Source organism: Pseudochaenichthys georgianus, chromosome 22 (assembly GCF_902827115.2).
Source record: "Pseudochaenichthys georgianus chromosome 22, fPseGeo1.2, whole genome shotgun sequence".
NCBI lineage: Eukaryota > Metazoa > Chordata > Actinopteri > Perciformes > Channichthyidae > Pseudochaenichthys > Pseudochaenichthys georgianus.
In genome coordinates, this window is record NC_047524.1 from 2,178,566 (window position 1) to 2,206,257 (window position 27,692).

Consider the following 27,692-nt stretch of genomic DNA (forward strand, 5'->3'; position numbering starts at 1 on the left):
ACACCAGAAAGACCGATGGTACTGCATCTCCATTGAGTAATGGTTGTTCCATAAATCCCATGTTATGTTTGATCATACTCTCAGAGTAGTCGTCCGGAAATGTGAAATGTTCGCTGCATACATGAGCCTGTAAATCTCTCGGTTCGGGCCGGCCACATTTCGCTAGCCACTGCCTCCGAATGTACTTCTTACGCTTACCTTTTGGCAACAGATGGAACCGAGCATTCCGTGGATTGTTCCTATCCGAATTATGGCAATATTTCGCGATACAGTGAGGCATATTTGAATAGAGAAACTACAGTAAATAACATGGAGATCAACGTGTCTTCGAAAATCAAACGCATGGATTACGTCACGTCCGGGAAATGGCGGCGCCCACAGTGTTGATGTTATTTCGGTATATAATCAGTTTAAAATCACTGATAATGTCATCGGATTAAAAAAAAAAGAGAGAGACTGGCAGAGACTGGTCTGTTTTATCGGATGATAATTTTAAAAAAATGAGTGTCATGAGCATACCATTCCTTTAAAAGAGCTATTCATATGTTTGTACTGGGAAGATATCTACCCTAAGAACACTGGGGGCTCGGTGAAACTACGCTATCAAAGGATTACAGGCTCCATACATATCAGTATGTAGGGTCTCTACTTTAAAGAGTCCTCTCCTGCTGATGTTCAGGTGTACATCAGTATGTACTGTCTCTACTTTAAAGAGTCCTCTCCTGCTGATGTTCAGGTTTATATCAGTATGTAGTGTCTCTACTTTAAAGAGTCCTCTCCTGCTGATGTTCAGGTGTATATCAGTATGTAGTGTCTCTACTTTAAAGAGTCCTCTCCTGCTGATGTTCAGGTGTATATCAGTATGTAGTGTCTCTACTTTAAAGAGTTCTCTCCTGCTGATGTTCAGGTGTATATCAGTATGTAGTGTCTCTACTGGGACATGTCTCCGTGCTTTAATGTTCAAAAAGCTCTTTATATTTCTCACACTGCCTGCCTGTGCTGCAGCACCTCTCTTCACCCTCCGTCTGAAACCAGAGCCCAGTCTGCTCTGATTGGTTAGCTGGCCGGCTCTGTTGTGATTGGTCAACCGCTTAGAGATGTCCCACCCCCTAAGCCGATCAGGTACAATGTGTTGGAGCGCTAGCCAATAGGAGCGCAAGTGTTCCATAGTGATGTCACTATGTTAGGGAAGTAGACAAAGGAGTTCCTAAACATGCCAAAAGCCTATAGATCTCACTACAGGAGAGGAAACACTACAGCAAGCAGAACAGGGCCTCTTTAACAGAAAATAGTGCAATAAAAAAGTGCAAGAGACGAAAAGAATAGTAGAAGCTTTGGTCTCATGGTGCTCTTCGAGGCTCTTTGTCTCTAAAGTCTGTCTCCATCTGTCCAGCTGCTTGTCTTCACCCTGCAGGTATAGTGAGGAGTAAAGCAGCTCGTTGCCTCGCTGTGACCTGGTTTCTGAGGACTGAGCACACTGTGGAAAAACGCCTGCAGACAATCAAGAGCTTTTCAGTTCATCTGCTCTCTGACTGTAAACTCATCACTGTTTCAGAGGAGAGACAATGGTGTGTGGATTCAGAGATGAGAGGGCAGCTGCAGTGACCCGATGAAAACACTCTGAAGGACTGAGAGCATCTTAAAACCATGGAGAGGAGAGAGTTTCATTTCAGAGGTTTAAACATGTCATGGCAGAGAGATAGGCTGACCTGGAGTATCCTTACCATACATATAGTGTGTGATCCTTAAATATCAGGAGGCAAGGATTGGACATTTCATGGTTTCTTTTTTTACCTTCCCCATCACGTTCATTTCTCAGTTTGCTTCAGTTTGCTCTTTGTCTTGCCCAATCAACTAACTACATCGAGAACTAAACAACTAACTATATATTACATCAACTATATAAATATAAAGAAAATAACTGACAAAAAAAAAATCAAATCTAACTAGAAAGAAGTTGCCTAAATAATTCCCTAAATCCTTAACTAACTAAATAACAAAATAAAAAACACATAAAACAATTAACTAACTAAATAAATAAATGAATAATTAACTATATAAATATGTATCTTACTTCATAGATAAACAAATAACTTACTAAATAAATCAGACCAGGCAAATATATAAATTACAAAATCAATAAATACGAATGAAACATGGGAATAAACGTCTTAATAAATAAATAAACTTACTGACCAACTAACTAAAATACTAAAAATAAATACATGAATAAATAACTAAATTAAGAAAATAGCTAAAGCATAACTTAATAAATAAATTAAAAACAATTACACATTAAATAATACAAATAATAAATAAGTTACAAAATAACAAATATAACTACTTAAATAAATAGATAACTTGTGAGAAAGCTCCTGTCTTCCTGTCTCTCCCCCTGAGAGCAGTAGCAGAGTTTCCTGCCGCTTACTCTCCGTCTTTGCTCAGCTGTTCGCAGCTAAAGTCTCTCTGCAGGAATAACGTTGGCAGCAGCTGTCATCCTTTCCCAAACGCCAGGGTCAAAGGTCAGCCCCCCCACCCCACCCTGACCTGCTGACCTCAGAGCTGTTTCCACATGGTTTCCACTGGATCAGCTTTTTATCCAGCTTTTATTGCTCTGTTCCGGAGAGGATTCCTCTTTCCCTTCAGCTCCAGGACTACCACTCGTTTCCCACATCTCAATATCTGTGTTTTCAATCATCTTCATGCATGTTGAATGCTTTACAGTAAACATCCTCTGTTGAGCACCTTTGTTGTTGTCTGGGAGAATTATTCAGACACTATTAATATTTCAGTTTTAGTGATTTCCCGCTCTTTTCTTCCCAGAAGACAAACGCTCCCTAAAGTGACGGTTTGTTCAGTGAAGCAGAGAAGTTTCCCATGGGCTCGTCCTCTCGCTCCGTCACCTCTGAGTTCACACACACACACACACACACACACACACACACACACACACACACACACACACACACACACACACACACACACACACACACACACACACACACACACACACACACACACACACACACACACACACACACACACACACACACACACACACACACACACACACACACACACACGCACACACACACATACCATGTATACATCACTTCAGGGGACATTACATTGACTTACATGCATTTCCTGGAGACTTATCCTAACCATAACCATAACCAACACATGCCTAACCCTTAACCTTACCCTAACCCTAACCAAGTCTTCACCCTAAAATTAATGATCCCCCTTATGGGGACCTCCAATTTGTCCCCATAAGGGAGGCGAGTCCCCACACGTGACTATGTAAACAGATTTAGGTCCCCACAACTATAGTAATGCTAGTATACACACACACACGCACATCGCTCTGAACAGACAGCAGAGTGTGTGAGAGGGTGTTTCCCGTCACGTGCACGGTGCTCTGCTCATGCACAGTGGACTGTAATCCAACAATAAGTCCATGCAGCAGCAGCAGCAGCTTGATTGTGCGTTAATCGTCTGAGTGTTAAATGTCACTTTGTGTGAGAGACACTTCATTTTGTCTCAGGGTGAGTCTCTGCAGAATGTCAGTTTCTCTGCGGGATGAAAAGCTGCTTTGTGTTCAAACTGGTTCATGAACAACTTAAAAAACAGAGTCAGCTTATTTCCCAGAATCCCAGCGAAGGTTTGGTTTAAATAATGTCTTGATATTGTCAGCAAAATATGACAAATGTCCCCCAAAAATATGAAAAAAATCAAAACGATGTATAAAACATTTCCTAAAACTATGTGAACCCGTAAAATGGACTTTAATATGATTTAAAACAGAGAAAAGCAACAGATTTAAGAGGCATTTCTGCAGGACTCATTCATCAAGTATCAAAATAGTTCTCAGGGTGAGTCTTTCAGAATATGTTTCTTTGCGGGATGAAAAGCCGCTTTGTGTTCGAACTGACCGCTCTGAGTTCATCCAAAACGTAAACATGGACACATTTAAAGTCTACAGATTTTCACAGCATGCTGGTTGTTTGTGGTTTGTTTATATATGCATGAACTGCAGAGGTCAAGCTGACTGAGGAATCTGCATCTAAAATAACTCGAGCTGTGGGAACGTGCTGCTGCCTCCACGAGTGTGTCGGTCTCATCGGTCACTTTAAATCTGCATGTACTACATTTGTCCGATTAAAACAAGATGTCCATACTCGAGAAAAGCGTACAAATAACTGCATATCGATTATTTTTTCTTATTTGGTTAATATGTTGGTTTAATTGACCCAAACATAGGATTACATTTTACTAGATGACACAGTTGTAAAATGAGTTATGTTCAAAATAAATCACACTTCTCAAACCAAAACAAATTCTCAACCAAAAAGTATTAAAAAAAAATGGATGCTTCAGTCTGACTTTATTGAATCGCGGGACGCTGTATCTCCAATGCAGCGCGTAGTATGGATGGAGTGTAATGTGTTTGCAGACACATTTATCTGCAGGTATCTCTAACTCTCTCTCTCTCTCTCTCTCTCTCTCTCTCTCTCTCTCTCTCTCTCTCTCTGCAGGGTCAGCTGTCTCAGGCTCTCACCGGACTCTCAGACCGAGCCACCGAGGCCAAAGACTTCCTGGTTCAGCTGAGGAACATGGTGCAGCACATCCAGGTACTACACACACACACTCACACACTCACACACACACACACGCACGCACGCACGCACGCACGCACGCACGCACGCACGCACGCACGCACGCACACACACACACACACAGTCACACACATACACACTTTAGCACTCACACATCCAGGTACTACACACACACACACACACACACACACACACACACACACACACACACACACACACACACACACACACACACACACACACACACACACACACACACACACACACACACACACACACACACACACACACACACACACACACACACACACACACACTCACACATCCAGTTACTATACACACACTCACACTCTCACACACTTTATCAAATCAAACTGTTGCATCCCCATGGTAACAGCAGAGTGTGTGTGCATTGGTTTTACATTACAATAACATGTGCAGCGCTTACTGAGAGCACATCGACCAGGAATAGATTTACAACCTGCTGCTGCGTGGGGGGATTACAGACGATTAGAGGGGGGGGGGGGGCGACTGCTGCGTGCAATAGAGAACTACAGGGATTCCTTAGTGGTCGCTGAAGGCAGCATCTCATTGGTTCAATGAGGGAGGCTGTGGCTCGTGGAAAGTGTGCTGGACTTCGAATCAGGGGATAGCAAGTTCGAGTCCCACTGCAGTCAGCATGTCTTTGTGTCCCTGGGGAAGACACTTTACCCCAAATTGCTCCTGTGGGCATTGTGCACAGTATTGAGTATGTAAGTAGCTTTGGACAAAAGCGTCTAACAAATGACATGTAATGTAATGGGATTTCTTTCTCAGAATTCTTTTTTTTTTTATTCAGAATTGTCTTTTCTTAAAAACAAATTTTTTCTCAACATTTTCTTTTCTGACTCACGGTCAACATGTTATTTTAGATTTAGATTCCACTTTCTCATGGCTAAGTGCTATATTTTTGACACCTGTTTAGCATTTTGCGGTCCATCCTATCGTGTCGCAAAATGCCCAAAATAGGTAAACTCACGGTGACCACATCCATTTACTTAATACATCCATTTGTTCAGGACCCCATTGTCCTTCACAAACGTGTCATTTACTGAGATTTGGGGTTTCTTTCTGAGACTTTTACGTGTTGTCCTACGGCACAAAATACGAGAATTTAGAGAATGGATTTTTCTCGATTTCCATTTTTTTCAGAAAATAATAAAAAAAATAAAAAAATATTCTGATTGTCAAAAATCAGAAAAAACTACTTAAATCTCGGAAAATAATTTAATTTTGTTCTCTATATACTGCAGTTAAATTCTTATTAAATGCAGCGTTTACCAACAGCTAACAGCGTAAAGCCTAAAGTTGGTTTTTATAATAATAATACTAATAATCAATTTGATTTATAAGCGCACTTTTCATTTGAATAACCAAAACTCAAAGTGCTACAGAGTAAAATGGTTGAAACCAAACATGTACAAAAAAAAATGTAATAAAGTAAACAAGAGAATAAAAACAGTACCAGTTTACATTTGAGCAGAAGTAATAAGATATAACACAAGCTATTGACTACTTTTATTTTGTGAACAGGCAGCATTTAAACATTTTTGTACATCCTTTTCTTGAAGTCACTATGAATTGAGGAAACTCGTTTAGTAAAAATGAATACATGTTTGTTTTTCTCCTCTTAGCTTTTCCTAACATGTTTACATTACAAATCTTAGTCACCTTTTACTCTGCTTTCAGACCATCAGCAAACACACCACCTTTATTAGAAATTAGCTGATCTTTTTACTGAATACTAAGTACTTACTAATACAATCTTGAAATACTGAAAACTTCCTTTAAATCTGTATTTAAATTGGATTTCCTCGTGGATTCTTGATAACTCATTAGTAGCGCCACGGGTTTGTGTGGTATTCTGTATAATTATAAAAGTAGTTGCTATAGTTTATTATTTGTATAGATGTGTTATTCCTCTCAGCCTGTTCCTGTTGTGTTGCAGGAGAACGGAGTGGAGTTCGAGGCGTGTCTCGTGGCTCAGTGCGACGCTCTCATCGAGGCTCTGAACCGACGCAAAGCCCAGCTGCTGTCCCGGGTCACCAAGGAGCACGAGCACAAGCTCAACGTGAGTTTCAAATAATAAAAATACATCTCATCATGTTTCAAAACAGTCGGACAACTGTCTTTGTTGTCGGAAAATCACCTAAAATGTTTTATGGGTTTATTTTAACAATGTGATCACATGACTCCTTCCGATGTTACTGCAGATCTGCTGTAAGCTAGCTAGCTAACGAAGCTAACCTAGTAATTTCAGATATACTGACCAACACTAACAGTTATGAGACGACTCACTCTGCAACCGAGACAGTTGTTCAGCTTTATAATCCTGAACGTCACCAAGCGCTCCAGCTGTGTGTTTTTATATCTGCATCGTTTTCTGAAGCTGCAGAGCGTTTCTCTCATGGAAATGTTTTGGGTCGTTGTAGAGCGTTCTCACCGGTCGGCCACCGTAGATCGCAGGTTGAAAATTCCCTGTGTTCACGAAAGGGGCTTTTTGATTGAAGATGATTTTGGTGCAAATATTAAAACAATTAAAGGAGAAAAACATGTTTTGTAAATGATTTAAAACAAGAAATCTGGAAATGTCTCACTTAAAGGTCACCTATCATGCTATTTTTAGACAATAGCATGGGTCTCAGATATATAAAAATATATAAAAAACATGTCTATGAAGTGTTTTTCTCAAAATACCAAACAGATCACCCATTCTAGCCATGCCTCATATCCCTCTATTTCACCTCCTGTTTCAAAAGTGCTGATTTGGGGATAAAGGTTTAAAAAAACAAAAAAAATGATAACAAATATAAAAGGAGGGGTCTGAGCTCATGCGGGACCCGGCAGCTACTGTCTAAACTAAACACTGCCGTGATGAAACGCCATATCATGGATTATCAAGGATCTGAAACAGTCTGGAGCTCAAAGGCTTTCTCTCTTGCCGGTTATACCACAAGGTGAGTTCCTTTTTACTTCCTGCTTCTTCACACACATGCTCTCCAGTACAGGTTAGCTCTGAGTGTTAGCGATGCTAATGTAAACACCGACCATATTACGTCCAAAACAGTCGGGCATTGTTTCTGATAGCAACGTTTCTGATTGGGCTGTGGGTCCACATTTCAGATTTCAGATATTACAGCTCCGTTGTTCCCCGTTTTTAGAGATTTGGGTACGGAGGGAAAGAGAGAGGGTTTTATTTTCTGACGCTGCGTGAGTTCCCCGACACACCGGGGACACGTCTTTATGTATAAAAGACATCAAAAAGTGCATGATAGGTCCCCTTTAAAACTCCAAATGAGATTTCCCTACTCTTAAATTCACATTTGAATGACATTAGAGTTTTAATCAGAATCAGAATCAGAAACGTTATTTGTCCCAGGGAAATGTACAATCTCACAGCAAAGGGACAGCGACAAAAGGGTAAAAAAGTGCTCGACTGCACTGATTTAAGGCATACAGAGCAACATTTGTCTTTCTACGTCTGCAACACGTTGAACAGCAACATAACTGAGGAGGAGGAAGAGGAGGAGATAGATTTGCGCTGAACAGCATCCAATTTCACACTCGGCCGCTCTGCAGAATCACACATGTAGGAGGAGAAACACACTATGCATCGCTCAAACGCTCATTACACATTTCTCCCCTATGTATGAAATATTTAAATGTGAAGCATTTTATGGCAGGGCTTCATCAATCACTCACAAACTCATTATAACTCACGTTCAATTCCCTACAAGCAGGAACGTTCTGTTTTCTTTTTCTTTAAACATTTAGAAACATTATATTACATTAAAACAACGATGCAATATTTGGGTAAATGCACTTATTTGCCAAGAGTTGAATGAGAACACTGATAGCGTTCATCCTCCTTTCCTTCTGCAATCTTGTCAAGCTTTAATTATTTTGTTTTGAAAAGTGGGATTGTATAGAAGTCTATGATAAAACGTTCATGCTTCTCTCTTGATCTATTACCTCAGATTGTATAGAGGTCTATGAGAAAATTAGCTTAGCTTGACCCTGGTGGTGGTGAATAGATGGTTGGGGTCGGTCTGAAGGGGAGGGGCTTAGCTTGACCCTGGTGGTGGTGAATAGATGGTTGGGGTCGGTCTGAAGGGGAGGGGCTTAGCTTGACCCTGGTGGTGGTGAATAGATGGTTGGGGTCGGTCTGAAGGGGAGGGGCTTAGCTTGACCCTGGTGGTGGTGAATAGATGGTTGGGTTCGGTCTGAAGGGGAGTGGCTTAGCTTGACCCTGGTGGTGGTGAATAGATGGTTGGGGTCGGTCTGAAGGGGAGGGGCTTAGCTTGACCCTGGTGGTGGTGAATAGATGGTTGGGGTCGGTCTGAAGGGGAGTGGCTTAGCTTGACACTGGTGGTGGTGAATAGATGGTTGGGGTCGGTCTGAAGGGGAGGGGCTTAGCTTGACACTGGTGGTGGTGAATAGATGGTTGGGGTCGGTCTGAAGGGGAGTGGCTTAGCTTGACACTGGTGGTGGTGAATAGATGGTTGGGGTCGGTCTGAAGGGGAGGGGCTTAGCTTGACCCTGGTGGTGGTGGATGGATGGTTGGGGTCGGTCTGAAGGGGAGTGGCTTAGCTTGACACTGGTGGTGGTGAATAGATGGTTGGGGTCGGTCTGAAGGGGAGGGGCTTAGCTTGACCCTGGTGGTGGTGAATAGATGGTTGGGGTCGGTCTGAAGGGGAGTGGCTTAGCTTGACACTGGTGGTGGTGAATAGAAGGTTGGGTTCGGTCTGAAGGGGAGTGGCTTAGCTTGACACTGGTGGTGGTGAATAGAAGGTTGGGGTCGGTCTGAAGGGGAGTGGCTTAGCTTGACCCTGGTGGTGGTGAATGGATGGTTGGGGTCAGTCTGAAGGGGAGTGGCTTAGCTTGACCCTGGTGGTGGTGAATAGAAGGTTGGGGTCGGTCTGAAGGGGAGGGGCTTAGCTTGACCCTGGTGGTGGTGAATAGATGGTTGGGTTCGGTCTGAAGGGGAGGGGCTTAGCTTGACACTGGTGGTGGTGAATAGATGGTTGGAGTCGGTCTGAAGGGGAGGGGCTTAGCTTGACACTGGTGGTGGTGAATAGATGGTTGGGGTCGGTCTGAAGGGGAGTGGCTTAGCTTGACCCTGGTGGTGGTGAATGGATAATTGGGTTCGGTCTGAAGGGGAGTGGCTTAGCTTGACCCTGGATTCAGAGGGACAGGAGGTGAAAAGGGGTGGAGGAGGGTTGCGTTGAGTCACCTGAAATGACAGCTGTCAGAGGGGGGAGAGCAGATTTAAAAGGTTTGGCAGAGCGCTATGATAGGCTCTTGGGAATAGAGCGAAGTGATTGGTTAAGCTGGAGAGTGACGCCCCCGATCACTTATTGAGAGGAGAGAGTAGTTACATGGGAATAGTAAATGAAGAGTAAAGACGGTCTTCCTGGTTGAACTTACGCTGAGCTTCATTAAACATTTTCCAGATCAGTTTTTTCAAATTATGATACCAGTTAAAGTAAAAAATAGTCAATAAAGCAGCATGAGGGCAGCGCTACCACAATGTTTATTATACAAATGTAACTCTTTCACTATGTCGTCAATCTTTTTCTGGCATTCGATCATCAGTCAAACCATTTTAGCACTGCAGGGTCTCACATTTAAATATGTTGTGCCAAAGAAAGAGATGAATTTAAAGTTACTTGCATATCTTTTCATTTACTGTTCTCCTTTGTCAGTTTTTGTTCAATGGACAACAACAATGAGACCACCATCCCTTCCTCTGAAATAAAACCACAAAAGACACACAGCCGCTCTGAGCAGTGTGTGCTGTTCCCAGCGTTTATCATGCTCCATCCAATCCAATCCACTTTATTTATATAGCACAGTTTAAAAACAGAGGGTTTGCCAAAGTGCTTCACAATGAACATAACATTATAATAAAATATAACATTACACGAATAGATAAAAAATCAACAACACTCGTACATTGTGAAGGTTATAAAAATAAAAGCTCTCCCTCCCACACTCGACACTCATCGCCTGCAGAGACACAAATGTCACCATTACAGCGGAAATCACCTTTTCCTGTTGCCTGTAGGTGGAAAACACTGCGGCTTGTTTACAGCTGCAGATTCTGACGTTGCTTTATCAATTTAGAGAAGTTTTTTACACGCATAAGATGTAAGATCTGTTCCCTTAATGATTGATTGGCTGTGTGACGACTGATGGATGATTAACGCGGGGAATCGGACATGTTCACACCTCCAAGACGGATGAATTTGAATGCATCTCGGTGCAGATCTGACGCCTGCTGACAGCCAGCAGACCAGAGACGCTGCTCTCTGAATCTCAATGCAACAAGAAGCTGATTTTATTTTTTACTGCGATGCTCACTCAGGGACACTGCCTCCATTATGTGGCCATCAGTGTGCAGGAAACCCTCAGCTTCACATGTTCTGTGTAGATCACTAGAGGTAGATTTCAGAGTACAAGGCAGCCCTTTGTCAGGAAATGATCTAAAAACCTTTGTTTCGTTACCTGCTTATCATCAGCCGGACAACAGACAGAGTTAGCTGGTGAAAGTTAGTTTGAAGAGCGGCTGGAAGACATTTGCAGCTGCAATTTGGTGCTTTTACAGGCCTCACACGTCCAAGTCACCATGGCTACAGAGTGCTTGAGGAGAGGCGAGCAGCATGTTTGTATGCAGCAGTTTTACGTCCTTATTTATGGATTTTAATCATAACAAAATGACTGAATAGGCAGGATTAATCAGGGCACCTCATTAGCTTCTTAATTGGTCATGTATTAAATGCATAGCTGGCATTTTGTTCCATGCAACAATCTGCTTTCCATGGGTAAAGAAATGCTAAATATGCAAGGGATTCGTGAGCATCAGGAGGGCACAATTGGATGAGGAAATACAGGATTCAATTTGTCTTTAATAATAATAATAATGCATTTTATTTATATAGCGGTTTTCGCAACTCAAATACGCTTTACAGTATGAGGGAGGGTAGACAAACAAGGTCAGGCAAACAAGTAAGTAAATAATAAAAAGGCAGTCAAGAGGAAGTTGATTGAGAGGGGGGGGCTTATGGGTAGACAGAGTTGAAAAGATGTGTTTTGAGGCGGGACTGAAAGACTGTGAGGGACTCAGAGTCACGGAGATCTTGGGGGAGGGAGTTCCAGAGCCTAGGAGCTGCCACTGAGAAGGCTCTGTCCCCAAAGCTGCAGCGTGTGGATGTGGGAGTGGATAGGAGTCCGGCTGCGGTGGATCTGAGGGACCGTGGGGTTTGATAAGGAGTGAGAAGGTTTGTGAGATAATGGGGGGCCAGATGGTAGAGTGCTTTGTAGGTGAGGACCAGAATGTTGTAGTTGATGCGATGGGAGACAGGAAGCCAGTGGAGGTCTTTGAGGATCGGGGTGATGATACCATTGTCTAAATAAACGTAAGTACATTTTTGCCCATGTGTGTCGAGTGCAGAATAAATATCCATTTTAGCATTCAGCAAAGAGTGGTGCAGGTATTACTTTGTATTCTTTCGTAGGTTGACCCTGAAGGCAGCATCTCCCTGGTTCTCTTCAACAAAAGCCACACGGCCAATTGGTCAAAGTAAATGAGCATTTACTTCCCAAAATATTCAGACATTTTATAGAATTAAATTCGGAGTTAGAAAATAACTGCAATGAGAATATGACAAATTAATGAAAAAGTGGAAGTAAGCACTGTGCAGTTTTAAAAGAGGTAGCATTTAATAGAAATTGTGCAAAATATCCAGAGTTCAATCACGACTCCACTGAGTGCAAACATTTGTCAGATTGAATAGAAGTCAATGAGAAAATGTTCCTAATTCCCTCTTGATTTATGACCTCACATTTCCCTGATGGGTTGAAGGTCTCAACCTGCAGTGTCAAGTCTTCTTCAACACAGCTTGATGTTCATTCATCAAATGATTTAGAGTAAAATAGAGGATGAAGCAGTCTGTGCTTTAGGGCGGGGCTACCTTTTGATTGACAGGTTGCTACTATGTCCATTTACTGTTTACCATTTCACGTCTTTAAGGTCATTTTCTGATGGATTTACTTTGAGAGACATCGATGGCTAACAGGAACCTACCTGATGCTCGCTGAGCGTCACAGGAAGTGGCACCTGTCACTTCCTGTGATCGTCACTGTAGCGTGAAGCATACAGGAAGTGGATTGAAATCCCTTTATTCATCCCCCCTTTCATCTGCATCCTCTCCTCCCTTACTACTCGCCCTTTCCTCACCTCTCTCTTCTTCTCTTCTCTCTTCTTGTCAGTATCGTTGAGTCCTCTCCGTCTCAGAGGTAATGCATGCTGCCGTCTGACTGTAAAGGTTATGTTAGGTTAGAGTCTGCAGTCACAGTGCCGCAGTGTCCTGGTAACTCCAACAGAGAAGGAGGTCATTTATTCACACAGGCAGCTCCTCCTGGCAGAAACCTGCCGTGCACGGCTGCAGACAGTGATGCTGCGAAAGTTTTAACAATTTTGTCTCCCAGTTGTGTGCGTCACTCTTTAGTGTCCCCTTGTCTCCTAGCTGTGTGCATCACTCTTTAGTGTCCCCTTGTCTCCTAGCTGTGTGCGTCACTCTTTAGTGTCCCCCTGTCTCCCAGCTGTGTGCGTCACTCTTTAGTGTCCCCTGGTCTCCCAGTTGTGTGCGTCGCTCTTTAGTGTCCCCTTGTCTCCCAGCTGTGTGTGTCACCTTTTAGTGTCCCCTTGTCTCCCAGCTGTGTGTGTCACTTTTTAGTGTCCCCTGGTCTCCCAGCGGTTTGTGTCACTTTTTAGTCTCCCAGTTGTGTGCGTCACTCTTTAGTGTCCCCTGGTCTCCCAGCTGGGTGCGTCACTTTTTGGTGTCCCCTGGTCTCCCAGCTGTTTGTGTCACTCTTTGGTGTCCCCTGGTCTCCCAGCTGTTTGTCACTTTTTGGTGTCCCCTGGTCTCCCAGTTGTGTGTGTCACTTTTTGGTGTCCCCTGGTCTCCCAGCTGTGTGTGTCACTCTTTAGTGTCCCCTTGTCTCCCAGTTGTGTGCGTCACTTTTTAGTGTCCCCTGGTCTCCCAGCTGTGTGCGTCACTCTTTAATGTCCCCTGGTCTCCCAGCTGTTTGTGTCACTTTTTAGTGTCCCCTTGTCTCCCAGCTGTGTGTGTCACTCTTTAGTGTACCCTGGTCTCCCAGCTGTTTGTATCACTCTTTAGTGTCCCCTGGTCTCCCAGCTGTTTGTGTCACTCTTTAGTGTCCCCTGGTCTCCCAGCTGTTTGTATCACTCTTTAGTGTCCCCTGGTCTCCCAGCTGTTTGTGTCACTTTTTAGTGTCCCCTGGTCTCCCAGTTGTGTGTGTCACTTTTTAGTATCCCCTGGTCTTCCAGTTGTGTGCGTCACTCTTTAATGTCCCCTGGTCTCCCAGCTGTTTGTATCACTCTTTAGTGTCCCCTGGTCTCCCAGCTGTGTGTGTCACTCTTTAGTGTCCCCTGGTCTCCCAGTTGTGTGCGTCACTCTTTAGTGTCCCCTGGTCTCCCAGCTGTCTGTGTCACTCTTTAGTGTCCCCTGGTCTCCCAGTTGTGTGTGTCACTCTTTAGTGTCCCCTGGTCTCCCAGTTGTGTGCGTCACTCTTTAGTGTCCCCTGGTCTCCCAGCTGTCTGTGTCACTCTTTAGTGTCCGCTGGTCTCCCAGTTGTGTGCGTCGCTCTTTAGTGTCCCCTTGTCTCCCAGCTGTGTGTGTCACCTTTTAGTGTCCCCTTGTCTCCCAGCTGTGTGTGTCACTTTTTAGTGTCCCCTGGTCTCCCAGCGGTTTGTGTCACTTTTTAGTCTCCCAGTTGTGTGCGTCACTCTTTAGTTTCCCCTGGTCTCCCAGCTGGGTGTGTCACTTTTTGGTGTCCCCTGGTCTCCCAGCTGTTTGTGTCACTTTTTGGTGTCCCCTGGTCTCCCAGCTGTTTGTCACTTTTTGGTGTCCCCTGGTCTCCCAGTTGTGTGTGTCACTTTTTGGTGTCCCCTGGTCTCCCAGCTGTTTGTGTCACTCTTTAGTGTCCCCTGGTCTCCCAGTTGTGTGTGTCACTCTTTAGTGTCCCCTGGTCTCCCAGCTGTCTGTGTCACTCTTTAGTGTCCCCTGGTCTCCCAGTTGTGTGTGTCACTCTTTAGTGTCCCCTGGTCTCCCAGTTGTGTGCGTCACTCTTTAGTGTCCCCTGGTCTCCCAGCTGTTTGTGTCACTCTTTAGTGTCCCCTGGTCTCCCAGTTGTGTGCGTCACTCTTTAGTGTCCCCTGGTCTCCGTTGTGTTTAGTAAACGCTGCGCATGTTTCCTCAAGTTGGTGTGTTTTGGCACATTTGTGTTTTTGTATCTGCATCGTTTCTGAAGCTGCAGCACGTTTATCCTATTTGAAATGTGTTGGGCCGTTGTAGCACGTTAGCCCCTCTCGCCCACCGTAGCTTGGAGATGCCAAAGGACATGTTTTAATGAGTATGATGATAAAGCGATCACCTGGTGCCTTGGATATAGTCATGTTAGTCAAGGTTAAACCTGCTTTTCCTAACCTGAATAATAACGTTGTGTCTCGCTGTCTGCGGTTGTTTGTGTGGCGTTTTTTCACCAGAACAGCAATATGTTTGTCTCCCCTGCAGACACTTTCCTCCTCTCACCTCTCTCTCTCTCTTCATTCATTACTCCCACATCTCCTCTCTAAAGATGCTTCATTTCTTCACACTGCTGTTCACTCCAGGTGAATGAATGCTGTACGCTGATGATTATCTGCTGAGCGCCACCTTCGGCAGATTATTTATATTCGGAGGCTGATTTAGAAGCCATTAGGACCCACCGCGACACAGGTGTCACATGACCTTTAAATGTTCTGGAAAGTTCCTTATACAGTTTTAGCCTAGAGCTGCTCGATTATGGCCAAAATTATAATCTCGATTATTTGGGGCAATAATTGATATCACGATTATTAAAAACGATTATCCATTTACTTTGAAAACATGAACAGTGTGTTTTTGACAGTTGATTACCCTGAACTTTATAATTCAACTGAAAAACCAATAAATAAAAAAAATTCGTTTTATTTCGATTACGTTGTTTTCGTAATCTTTGCAAGCCAAAATCGTAATTGCGATTAAAATACGATTAATTGAGCAGCCCTACTTTAGCCTTGTTTTATCTCATGAAGTCCCTAACTAAAACACCCTGAACAGTCTGGTGAGTCATGGTCCAGGTCATGTGACTTTGTGTTCCCATGACAACATGTCAAGATGTCCATGTGCCAGGCTAACACATGTGACATATCGAGCTACATTTCAAAAGCTTTAGTTTTGTTGCTAAAAGTCAAATACAAGCCATTTAAGAATTAAAATGCTTACATAACATGTCCTTTATTACATTTAACCTGTTGTGGAAAAATGTATTGATCAAATTGATATGAAACAAATGAGACAAACATTGCTGTGACACTGATCGGGACTTTAACCCTAAACTTTCACAGTAAACCCAAAGTGACATATATGCACAATTAGAAATATGATTATGATCTGCTCAGTTAATTTAGCTGATTCAATTATATTTAGTTAATATATTCTTTATTCTTCAATTCATTTAAACCCAAATTTAAACCCAAAAATAATCCTCATTAAAGGTGGGGTATGTAATTTCTTTCAGAAATACTTTTTGTTATATTCCATGGAATGCTCTCAACATCCCAATAGCAATAGCGGGAGGCTGTGGCGCAGTGGACTAGTGCGCTGGTGTTGGGCTCAGGGGGGCACAGGTTCAAACCCCACTGCAGTCAGCATGTCGTTCTTTCCCTGGGCAAGACACTTCACCCCAAATTACTCCTGTGGGGATTGTCCACATTATTGAGTATGTAAGTCGCTTTGGATAAAAGCGTCTAACAAGTAACATGTAAAATTAATATATGAAATGCTTTGACAATAAATACATACAAATATCTCATCTGTGGAAGCCGTAGCTCTGTAAAAAGCACGACCAATCATCTGAGCCGGCCCGGCTAAAGTAACAGGATGGCCTACCTGCCTGTCAGCCTTCCATCTGGGCACAAACTTATCGCCCTCATTGGTCATGTGCGCGTTCGTGTGTGTTGGAGGAGGGGCTCTGTGAGGAAGTCTGAAGGAAGAGGCCTAAATGAGAGGCTGTGGAGTAGTGCGTTGTCAGCATGTCGTTGTGTCCCTGAGACACTTCACCAAAAATTGCTCCTGTGGGGATTGTCCACAGTATTGAGTATTGATGTAAGTTGCTTTGGATAAAAGCGTCTAACAAGTAACATGTAATGTAATGTCTATTTAGTCTAAATGATGTCCCCTTAATTTCCCCAAAGTAGAAATGGGTCCGGGTTCTTACGGGTTAAAGCAGGTTTCAGGAGCTGCAGAGAGGAGCTGCTCGGGATGCAGCGGGCGTTCGAGAGGAAAGGGAAAAGGGAGGAGGACGAGATAAAGTTGTCGGCACAGGAATCTTCCTCGATGAATTTGGAGATTGTGATTTCAGCTGCGTGGAGAGGACACAGTGATTGTTAAACAGAGAGGAGCCGCCTGCAGCTGATTGATCACAGCATCACATCGTTTTGTATTGTGTGGTTCATTTCAGGTCACATCGTCTTAGTGCCGATGGGGGTTAATGACAATCGTTTCATCTTTCTGCACAATACTACCACAACTGCACATCTCCTACAGTTGTATTTAGACATAGTGATCATATTTGTTCAACCTAATATGTCTCTATTTTCATTCGATTTTTTTATTGATATGTTGTCGTACAAAAATAATTACGTAATTAAAATAAATCACATGCATATTAATGTGCTACAATTTAAATAATAAATAAAATAAATATATCTAAAAAGTTTTAAATCATACTCGAATGAAAGATACATTTAAGTAGGAAAACATATATAAACATGTATAAACGGGGTTGATTATGAATGGGATATTACATTCAGATAGCGCTCTGCCGAACGACGCCCTCCATGGTTAACAGTTCTGTGGCGCAGTGTTTCACTCTGCTGCCTGCAGCCGTCAGTAAATCTCCTTCCTGTTTCCTGTCCGTCTGCAGACAGGATTCTCCTCTCCGATAGCAACAGTGAAGTTTCTGTTTCCTAGCAACCCTCAGTCCAGCTCCAGCACCCCCGCTTTATAATCTCTCTCCGAGGCGACGGAGCTCTGCGGACATCAGGAGTGCCGAGGATCTCCCAAATCTGTCAAAGATGCAACACAAAAGAAATCTAGGAAAAACGTTGATGCATGTTCAGAAAGGAGGGTTTAGGATTCAAGATTCAAGTCTTGTATTGTCCTTCTGACCGCTCCACTGCAAGCAGATTCAAAGACAGTGTCACAGCCAGTATAATTAAGATATACATAGGAATAAAGAATTAAAAAAGTGCAGTAAAAAGCAGGATTAAATTAAATACATCAAATAAAAACGAATTTAAAATGTATGATAATGTTATCAGAATACTGTATTTGCCCCAAGGGGGAATTGGGATTTATAAGATAACATAACATGAATAACATTAAAGGGGACCTATCATGCAAAATGCACTTTTTTATGTCTTTTATACATAAGTATGTGTCGCACCTTGTGATAAACCCGCAAGAGAAAAAGCATTTGAGCTCCATACTGTATCAGAAATAATCCTTGATGTGGTTTAGAACAGGATGGCGTTTTATCACAGCAGAATTTAACTTTATCTCCGGTAGAATTCTGATCAGGCATTAGCTCAGCCTCCTCTTTTCTTTTTCAAGCTAAGGACCCAAAATCCGCGTTTCTCCAACAGGGCTGCAAAAGAGGGGTGTGAGTAGTATGAGGCATGGCTACAATGGGGGATCTGTTTGGTATTTTAAACTTCACACACATGTGTTGTATAGGTATGGCCTTACAATATATGTTTCCAATATAGCATAATAGGTCCACTTTAAATTAAATACAAATAACTTAAAATAAAAATGTATTAAATATAAATTAAAAACCACACAGTTAAATAAAAATAAACTAAAATACAAATATTTCAAAACCATATGAAATTAAATGTGTAAAAATGCACATGTTGTACTTAAATATATAAAAACAATAAATATGTAAACAAAATATGTAAATAATAACAAATATATTATTATTTAGCTCGAGGAAAATCATTTTTTGAACAGTTTCTTTATTTGACAATAAATTAAATAATAACAATAAAGTCAATATGTTAACATCAAATACAAATATACAGTACAAATGTAACATATTTTACCACAAAATGTAATACAAATAAATATGTAAAAATGTGTATATTATAATATATCCATTGGGTATTAGTATGTATTTAAAGATATTAATAATTCATCTGTATTGCACACTTAGGAGTGTAGATGATATATAGTGAGAGGGGTGAAATAAAAACTGATTTATTAATGGGGGGGGGGGGGTTTCTGAGGAGAATTCAAAACTGCGTTCATGTTTCTTTTTTGCTGCTGCTGCACAGAAGCCTCTCTGGTGTACGTGGTGATGCTCACAGCTTCACCACTCGTGTGAAAAACAAAATGTCACTTTCCCTCCGGCCACGTCAGTAACAGATCAGCCTCCTCTTCCTCCTCAATCTGAGCACGAGAGGAAGAGTCCATCTCTCTGACTCTCCGGCTGCTGATTTCAATGTTGGTGTTCCTGCAGGTCTCCTTCTCCCTTCATGCTTCAACAGCCTCTTTCATCTCTTACTCTGCATCCTCCATCTTTTATTCCGTCATATTTTACTCTTCTCTCTGCGTTCATATTTCTCCTCCACTCCGCTTTTCTCTCTCATTCATCAATAGTTCTGCAACCTTGTGCGTATTTAGTCCAATTTGTATTAGAATTAATTTAGCTGGTTTCATTAAATGTAATAAATTGTACTTATATATTATTAATTATATATATTATTATTTTTACCAATACCCAAAGCCCAACGTGACAGCTTCACAATTTATTTTATCTATTATTTATTTTTGTATTATCATTTGTTGTTGTATTATTTTAATTTGTATTATTATTATTATTATTATTATTATTATTATTATTATTAAAGTAATAATTTCTCATTATACTTATTATTTGTTGTATTTATTATTATTGATAAAGTTATTATCGCACTTTTAATTTTTTTATTTTATTTTGAAACTGTCATGGAAACCCCATTTGCCCTGGGATAAATAAGACATTCAGATTATGATTTAGATGTGTTGTCTAACCAACATTTACATACATACTATATTAAATCATCATTACCAACAATACATTAAAAAAAGGGAAAATCCAAATTAGCAAACTCCCAACCATGAAAAGTTCATGCATGGGAAACCATTTATTTAATGAAGGCATCTCCAGTTTTCCCACTCATCGTATCCTCTCCTTTGTGCATTCTACCCAAGTTGTACACCAGAGTGATTCAAGGAAAGAGTGATTACCATGTGATTATCTTCTGTGTGCTTGTTGTTGTTTTCTACAAGCAGAAAGTGATTCCCTCGTGTATTTTCCTCGTCTTTTCCTAACACAATCCGTGGTTATTTGTGTGTTTCCTGCAGGTGGTGCGGGATCAGATCTCCCACTGCACGGTGAAGCTGCGTCAGACCACCGGCCTGATGGAGTACTGCCTGGAGGTCATCAAGGAGAACGACCCCAGTGGATTCCTGCAGGTAACACACACAAACTGCCAGGGTTACACTGGAGAGGTGCCCTTGAGCAAGGCACCGGGCAACTCCCACTCCCACTGCTCCTAGTACTAGGATGGGTAAAAAGCAGTGTGTGCTGTGTGCCCTGCATGTGCAGAGATGGCAAAAGTACACACATCGTTTACTCAAGTAGAAGTACAGATACTCGTGTTTAGAAATACTCTGGTAAAAGTACAAGTACTGACTAAACGTCTTTACTCAAGTAAAAGTAAAGAGGGCTTTGAAATGTACTTAAGTAAAAAGTACCCATAACTAGCAGCTGTTTTAAAGAGTACCTGACCTCCCTTTATATTAAGAGAACAATAATGTCATTGTTAGCTAATGAATGTTTCCATGCTGAACAACGGCAACATGACAACGTTTCCATTGGTCCCTCTTCTTTAGAGAAGACCAGGAAGTGATGGATACACGGATCGTGTTCCAATCAATAGGCACGCAATGACTCTACATAATAATGATCACGCACCAACACACATTCAGACTAAAGGAACCAGCTGTTTGGGAAATGAGAGAAGTAGAAAGTACAGGTATTAGTGTTCAATATGTGAGAAGTAGAAAGTACAGGTATTTGTGTTCAACATGTAAGAAGTAGAAAGTACAGGTATTTGTGTTCAACATGTAAGAAGTAGAAAGTACAGGTATTTGTGTTCAACATGTAAGAAGTAGAAAGTACAGGTATTTGAGTTCAACATGTAAGAAGTAGAAAGTACAGGTATTTGTGTTCAACATGTAAGAAGTAGAAAGTACAGGTATTTGTGTTCAACATGTAAGAAGTAGAAAGTACAGGTATTTGTGTTCAACATGTAAGAAGTAGAAAGTACAGGTATTTGAGTTCAACATGTAAGAAGTAGAAAGTACAGGTATTTGTGTTCAACATGTAAGAAGTAGAAAGTACAGGTATTTGAGTTCAACATGTAAGAAGTAGAAAGTACAGGTATTTGTGTTCAACATGTAAGAAGTAGAAAGTACAGGTATTTGTGTTCAACATGTAAGAAGTAGAAAGTACAGGTATTTGAGTTCAACATGTAAGAAGTAGAAAGTACAGGTATTTGAGTTCAACATGTGAGAAGTAGAAAGTACAGGTGTTTGTGTTCAACATGTAAGAAGTAGAAAGTACAGGTATTTGTGTTCAACATGTAAGAAGTAGAAAGTACAGGTATTTGTGTTCAACATGTAAGAAGTAGAAAGTACAGGTATTTATGACCATTAAAGAGGGTTTCATCCCCCCAATTCTATTCTTTTCTATTCTACAGGGTGTTTGTATTGATGTGAATGAATTGATTTGTTGTTGTGTTCAGATCTCGGACGCTCTGATCCGGAGGGTGCACATGACGGAGGGGCAGTGGGGGAAGGGAACCCTCACCCCCCGCATGAACAGCGACTTCGACCTGACTCTGGACAGCAGCCCCCTCCTGCAGACCATCCACCAGCTGGACTTTGTGCAGATGAAAGGTGAGAGGAGGGGGGTTCAGATAGAAACAGGTAAATACATGACCGTTTGACTGTGTGTTCGGTTGGGGGGGGGGGGGGGTGTATGTCTGTCTGGGTGGGGATGTTATATTACCTGTGATGACAACAGTTTTTGCAGCTGTGTCCTTTACATGTGTTTTTTATTATTTCTTTTTTTATTTTCACATTTTTTATAATTTTTCAATTTCTGATTTGATTTATTGTTATTATTTTCAAACATTTGTTTCTGTTTTTTTTCTATTGAATTTTAAATGTATTCATTTTTTAAATGATTATTATACATTTTTTTTTAATTATCTAACATGATTTAATATTAAATGACATTGAAATCCTAAATTGATCAAAAAAATGCATTTAATGTACAACCTTAAAATATGCTTTGTCAAACCAACAAAATAAAATGTAAAAAAATGCAATGACATAATTAAAATTGAAATAACAAAAGCATAACATTTGATAATTAAAATGGAAAATGGTTCAACAAATTATATATTAACTTTAAAAGCCAAACTATTTATATATCAGTGCAAAAATAAAGTAGTTAACTAGTAAATCTTTTTAACATTTGCAGTAAAACACACCATTAAATTCTCTCTGAAGGTGATGCATGGCTTACAAGATGCAACCTCTGGTAGGCTACATCAAAATGGTCCTTTTATTCCTCCCGGTGCGGTAATATGATGTTTTATTATTTCCCATCAGTCCCGGCGGCCCCCATGCTGCAGCTGGAGGAGTGCTGCACGCAGAACAACAGTGCCACGTTGTCATGGAAACAACCGCCGCTGTCCACCATCGCCGTGGACGGTTACATCCTGGAGCTCGACGACGGAAACATGGGGCACTTCAGGGTACGTGAACACACACACACACACACACACACACACACACACACACACACACACACACACACACACACACACACACACACACACACACACACACACACACACCACACACACACACACCACACACACACACACACACACACACACACACACACACACACACTCTCTCTTTAACAGGAAGCATTACATTTATTAGTCCGTGGGGGGGCTCTGCTGCATTTCCATTTAGATTACAGGACAAATAGAGAGGACCAGTTACAGTAATAACTCACCTTCACAGAAATACTACAACAAAGACTCCTTTATTCAGTGTTGGGGGGGGGGCACCAGCTCCACCAGTGGGAGGAATGCTTTGTGTCTGAAATCCCACAATGCATCTGACTGGTTATTTGTTCGACCTTATCTATACAGTCTTTGGATATAACCTGATATACAGAGAGGACTCTACACTAGGGACACTACATGCTGATATACACCTGAACATCAGCAGGAGAGGACTCTTTAAAGTAGAGACACCACATACTGATATACACCTGAACATCAGCAGGAGAGGACTCTTTAAAGTAGAGACACCACATACTGATATACACCTGAACATCAGCAGGAGAGGACTCTTTAAAGTAGAGACACTACATACTGATATACACCTGAACATCAGCAGGAGAGGACTCTTTAAAGTAGAGACACTACATACTGATAGACACCTGAACATCAGCAGGAGAGGACTCTTTAAAGTAGAGACACTACATACTGATATACACCTGAACATCAGCAGGAGAGGACTCTTTAAAGTAGAGACACTACATACTGATATACACCTGAACATCAGCAGGAGAGGACTCTTTAAAGTAGAGACACTACATACTGATACACACCTGAACATCAGCAGGAGAGGACTCTTTAAAGTAGAGACACTACATACTGATATACACCTGAACATCAGCAGGAGAGGACTCTTTAAAGTAGAGGCACTACATACTGATACACACCTGAACTTCAGCAGGATAGATGATCAACCTTTTGTTTTTAAGTTTAAAGGACTCTATAGACTCCTCAGATCAGTTTCCAAAGAGTGAACGGCTCTGTTCTGCAGGAGGAGCTTTACGGTTTAAATATCCTCCACCATTGATATACCGTTATTGTTCATGGGGTTTAAAGTTTCTATGTAACAAAGAGCCGGGGCCTCTCTGTGTGTGTACAGAAGGTTGGGGCCCGGGGTATTTGGATTACACGCCGGACCCCTGAGAAGATAAATATACGCTCTGATCCTGCAGGACCCTGCCTCACTCAGTCTCGGAGGTCTGCAACTTATCTGTTTCCACTGCACCCTGGCATGGAATTACACATTTTCACTTTAGAGGGAACCCCAACAAGCAGAATAGGGCCTATTCAAACATGATTCAGCAGATAATATGTGCAAACATTAATCATACATGTTACCTTCACTGTTGGGAATTGAGAATATGTGTGAGGAACTTTTTATCTGTAACCGGGTTAGTTTGACCTAAACAGCACCAAAGAAAGTCCAAAATGTGAACATAAAACAAGTTTCTCTCCTCCTCTGACTCATGATGCTCTCCAACGCTGTCAGGGTTGTGTGTATGTGTGTGTGTGTGTGTGTGTGTGTGTGTGTGTGTGTGTGTGTGTGTGTGTGTGTGTGTGTGTGTGTGTGTGTGTGTGTGTGTGTGTGTGTGTGTGTGTGTGTGTGTGTGTGTGTGTGTGTGTGTGTGTGTGTGTGTGTGTGTGTGTGTGTGTGTGTGTGTGTGTGTGTGTGTGTGTGTGTGTGTGTGTGTGTGTGTGTGTGTGTGTGTGTGTGTGTGTGTGTGTGTGGCCTAGCATTACTATACTTGTGGGGATCTAAATCTGTTTACACAGTCACGTGTGGGGACTGGCCTCCCTTATGGGGACAAATTGGAGGTCCCCATAAGGGGGATCATTAATTGTAGGGTGAATACTTGGTTAGGGTTAGGATTAGGGTTAGGCATGTGTTGGTTATGGTTAGGATAAGTCTCCAGGAAATGCATGTAAGGCAATGTAATGTCCCCTGAAGTGATGTATGCATGGTATGTGTGTGTGAGTGTGTGTGTGTCTGCGTCTCTATTTATACAGTGTGTGGGATCCTCTCCCACTCTCTGCTCTACAAACTCTCCTGTTTCACAAAATAAATCCTAAAATAAATCCTAGAGAGACTCTGTGTGTGTCATCACTGCACACAGCATGTCTCTGTAACTGTGTGTGTGTGTGTGCGTGCGTGTGTGTGTGTGTGTGTGTGTGTGTGTGTGTGTGTGTGTGTGTGTGTGTGTGTGTGTGTGTGTGTGTGTGTGTGTGTGTGTGTGTGTGTGTGTGTGTGTGTGTGTGTGTGTGTGTGTGTGTGTGTGTGTGTGTGTGTGTGTGTGTGTGTGTGTGTGTGTGTGTGTGTGTGTGTGTGTTACAGGAAGTGTACGTGGGCACGGAGACCATTTGCACAGTGGACGGGCTTCACTTCAACAGCACCTACAATGCCCGGGTGAAAGCGTTCAACAACAGCGGGCTGGGCCAGTACAGCAAGACCCTCGTCATGCAGACCTCCGAGAGTACGTGAATACATCAAATACTTCTTCAAATACTACTTATTTATTAATCTGGTGCAGACCTCTGATAGTATGTTAAGCATCATCTCCTCCTCATACTAGATATATAAGTCATATTTATAAGTATTATAATTCAAAGTATTATATTAAAATGTTTTAAGGAAATGCTCTGAAACAGAATTCAGTTGTTTCTTATCGTTCAGTCAGGATGTGGAGATAGTTTCCCAAAGATAAGAGACTCACGTCTTTTACTTGAGTAACATTTTGAATGTAGGACTTTTATTTGTAAAAGAGTATTCCTACATTCTGGTACTTCTACTTTTACTCGAGTACAAGATCTGAGTACTTCTACTTTTACTCAAGTACAAGATCTGAGTACTTGTACTTTTACTCAAGTACAAGATCTGAGTACTTATACTTATACTCAAGCACAAGATCTGAGTACTTCTTCCATCTCAGAGTAAGTCTGAAGTAGAGTGAGGCTGAGGCTGATACTGAATTAGTCAATTTAAGATCTGTAGTACACAGTTTGTCCAGCAGAGAGCGCTGACAAATATATTTATGCAGCATATATTAAAAGGGCAAGTTAAAAAACATGTGGATCATTTTCTAAATGACTTTTTTTAATCTTTGAAAGCCAATACAAAAATTGGGTTCGGCTTGCTTAATATTTATAAAATATAGATCTTAGTCAAAACATTTTATAGTAATTATTTGACTTTTTAATTCAAGCCATTTCCTATAATTATTAGTAGCAATTAATTAGCTTTATTTAATGCCTTCCACATGTTTGTTTTTTAATGATGCAAAATGTGTCTAATAGACTTCTTTGACATAATGTTGGATTTATGTCGTAATTAATCCAATTTGATCAAACAGCTGGCAGGTATTTAATTGCTGGTAATTAACAACGTATACAAATATAATTTGTATCACTTCAGATCCCAGATGAGGGTCCCGGCTCACTCTCCTTCCTCTTTCTGAGTGCAGCGTTCTTTAAAATCTGATAAATCCTGACTGAATAATAAAGTGCTTCTGACTGTTAAAGACTCCATCTTTAGAAACACTTCTTATACATGTTGGGGGAAAGAGAAGTTATTTGGGCAGATTTGAAAATATGCACTTTGAGTCACGCGGGCCATCAAACGCCCTCGTCCTCTTTCATTTTCATCCAACACTAAAGTCAAATAAAGTGAACTTCTCTACTTGCAAGGATTTAAAAGAAGCAGCAGGAAGTGGATTCTGTTTGAGCTTTGACGCACACACACACACACACACACACACACACACACACACACACACACACACACACACACACACACACACACACACACACACACACACACACACACACACACACACACACACACATACCATGTATACATCACTTCAGGGGACATTACATTGACTTACATGCATTTCCTGGAGTCTTATCCTAACCCTAACCAACACATGCCTAACCCTAACCCTTGCCCTAAACCTAACCCAGTCTTCACCCTAAAATGTATTATTATGGGGACCTCCATGTTGTCCCCATAAGGGAGGCGAGTCCCCACACGTGACTGTGTAAACATATTTAGGTCCCCACAAGTATAGTAATGCTAGGACACCAACACACACACACACATTTTATTCTCTATAAGTTTAAGATATATAGAGACTATGCAGATTATACTATGTTGTCACATTTTTGGGTAATTTTGTCTCTCTTTTTGCAGTCGTTGTTCTCTCGATAGTCATTTTAAGTCACTCTGTGGTCATTTTGGAGGTTTTTCTGGTCATTTTGTGTCACATTGCGTTTCTTTTGTGCTTTTTTGGTAATCGTATGTCTCTTTGTTGTATTTTTGTTCTCATTTTGTGTCTTTATTTGCAGTTATGAGTCATTTCTGTTTTTTCTGGGTCATTTTTGCCCCTTTTTGTGGTTTCAGTCTCTTTGTGTTCAGATAGAGTTTCTTCCTGGTTGTGTCTCAGGGGCCTCGGACACTTTTGGCCCCCTGTCTTCACACTTAAATTATCCCCCATGCCTCTTTAGTGTTTGCTGCTGGTTCACCTGCTTTTTTTTTACTTTTCCTCCTCCTCCTCTTCCCCGTTTGCTCCCCGGCTACGCTGCACTTCCTCCTCCCCCTCTTCCTCCCCCTCTTCCTCTCCTCTTCTAGCTGGACTCCCTCCATGTGATATTCAGTCTCTAGGCTCAGGTATGGCTCTCCTGCTTCCTCTCTTTACCCCCCCTCCCTCTCATCATCAGTTCTCCTCCCCCCTGCAGAGGGTCTGTTTGCTGCTCCTGTTAATAAAGATCTTTCTGTCCTGTGGGAAATAAAGCGGTGTTATAAACGTTACTGCTCACAGTGACAGGGAAGTGGAGCAAACAGCCCCCCTGTGCACCCCCATATCTGTGTGTAGAGGATAACATGTTAGTACACCCAGAGTCCGACAGTCTGCACCGTTATCAGCGTCTGATTCAGCCTGTGATGTGTGTGAAGAGAC

The 27,692-nt window shown here is 41.7% G+C and overlaps 1 protein-coding gene across 4 annotated transcripts in view; it reads left to right on the top strand.

The window, feature by feature from the left end:
- The window catches only part of trim9 (tripartite motif containing 9), a 49,917-nt gene that overhangs the window by 12,045 nt on the left and 10,180 nt on the right, over nt 1-27,692 (top strand). The window contains exons 2-8 of one of the 4 annotated variants that reach the window (XM_034110970.2): nt 4,539-4,634; nt 6,586-6,729; nt 20,177-20,287; nt 21,622-21,775; nt 22,496-22,641; nt 25,073-25,211; nt 27,365-27,403. In XM_034110970.2, the coding sequence (XP_033966861.1) occupies nt 4,539-4,634; nt 6,586-6,729; nt 20,177-20,287; nt 21,622-21,775; nt 22,496-22,641; nt 25,073-25,211; nt 27,365-27,403 (829 nt within the window). The remainder of the gene's footprint in view (nt 1-4,538; nt 4,635-6,585; nt 6,730-20,176; nt 20,288-21,621; nt 21,776-22,495; nt 22,642-25,072; nt 25,212-27,364; nt 27,404-27,692) is intronic. The other 3 variants (XM_034110971.2, XM_034110972.2, XM_034110974.2) reach the window with 3 other exon arrangements.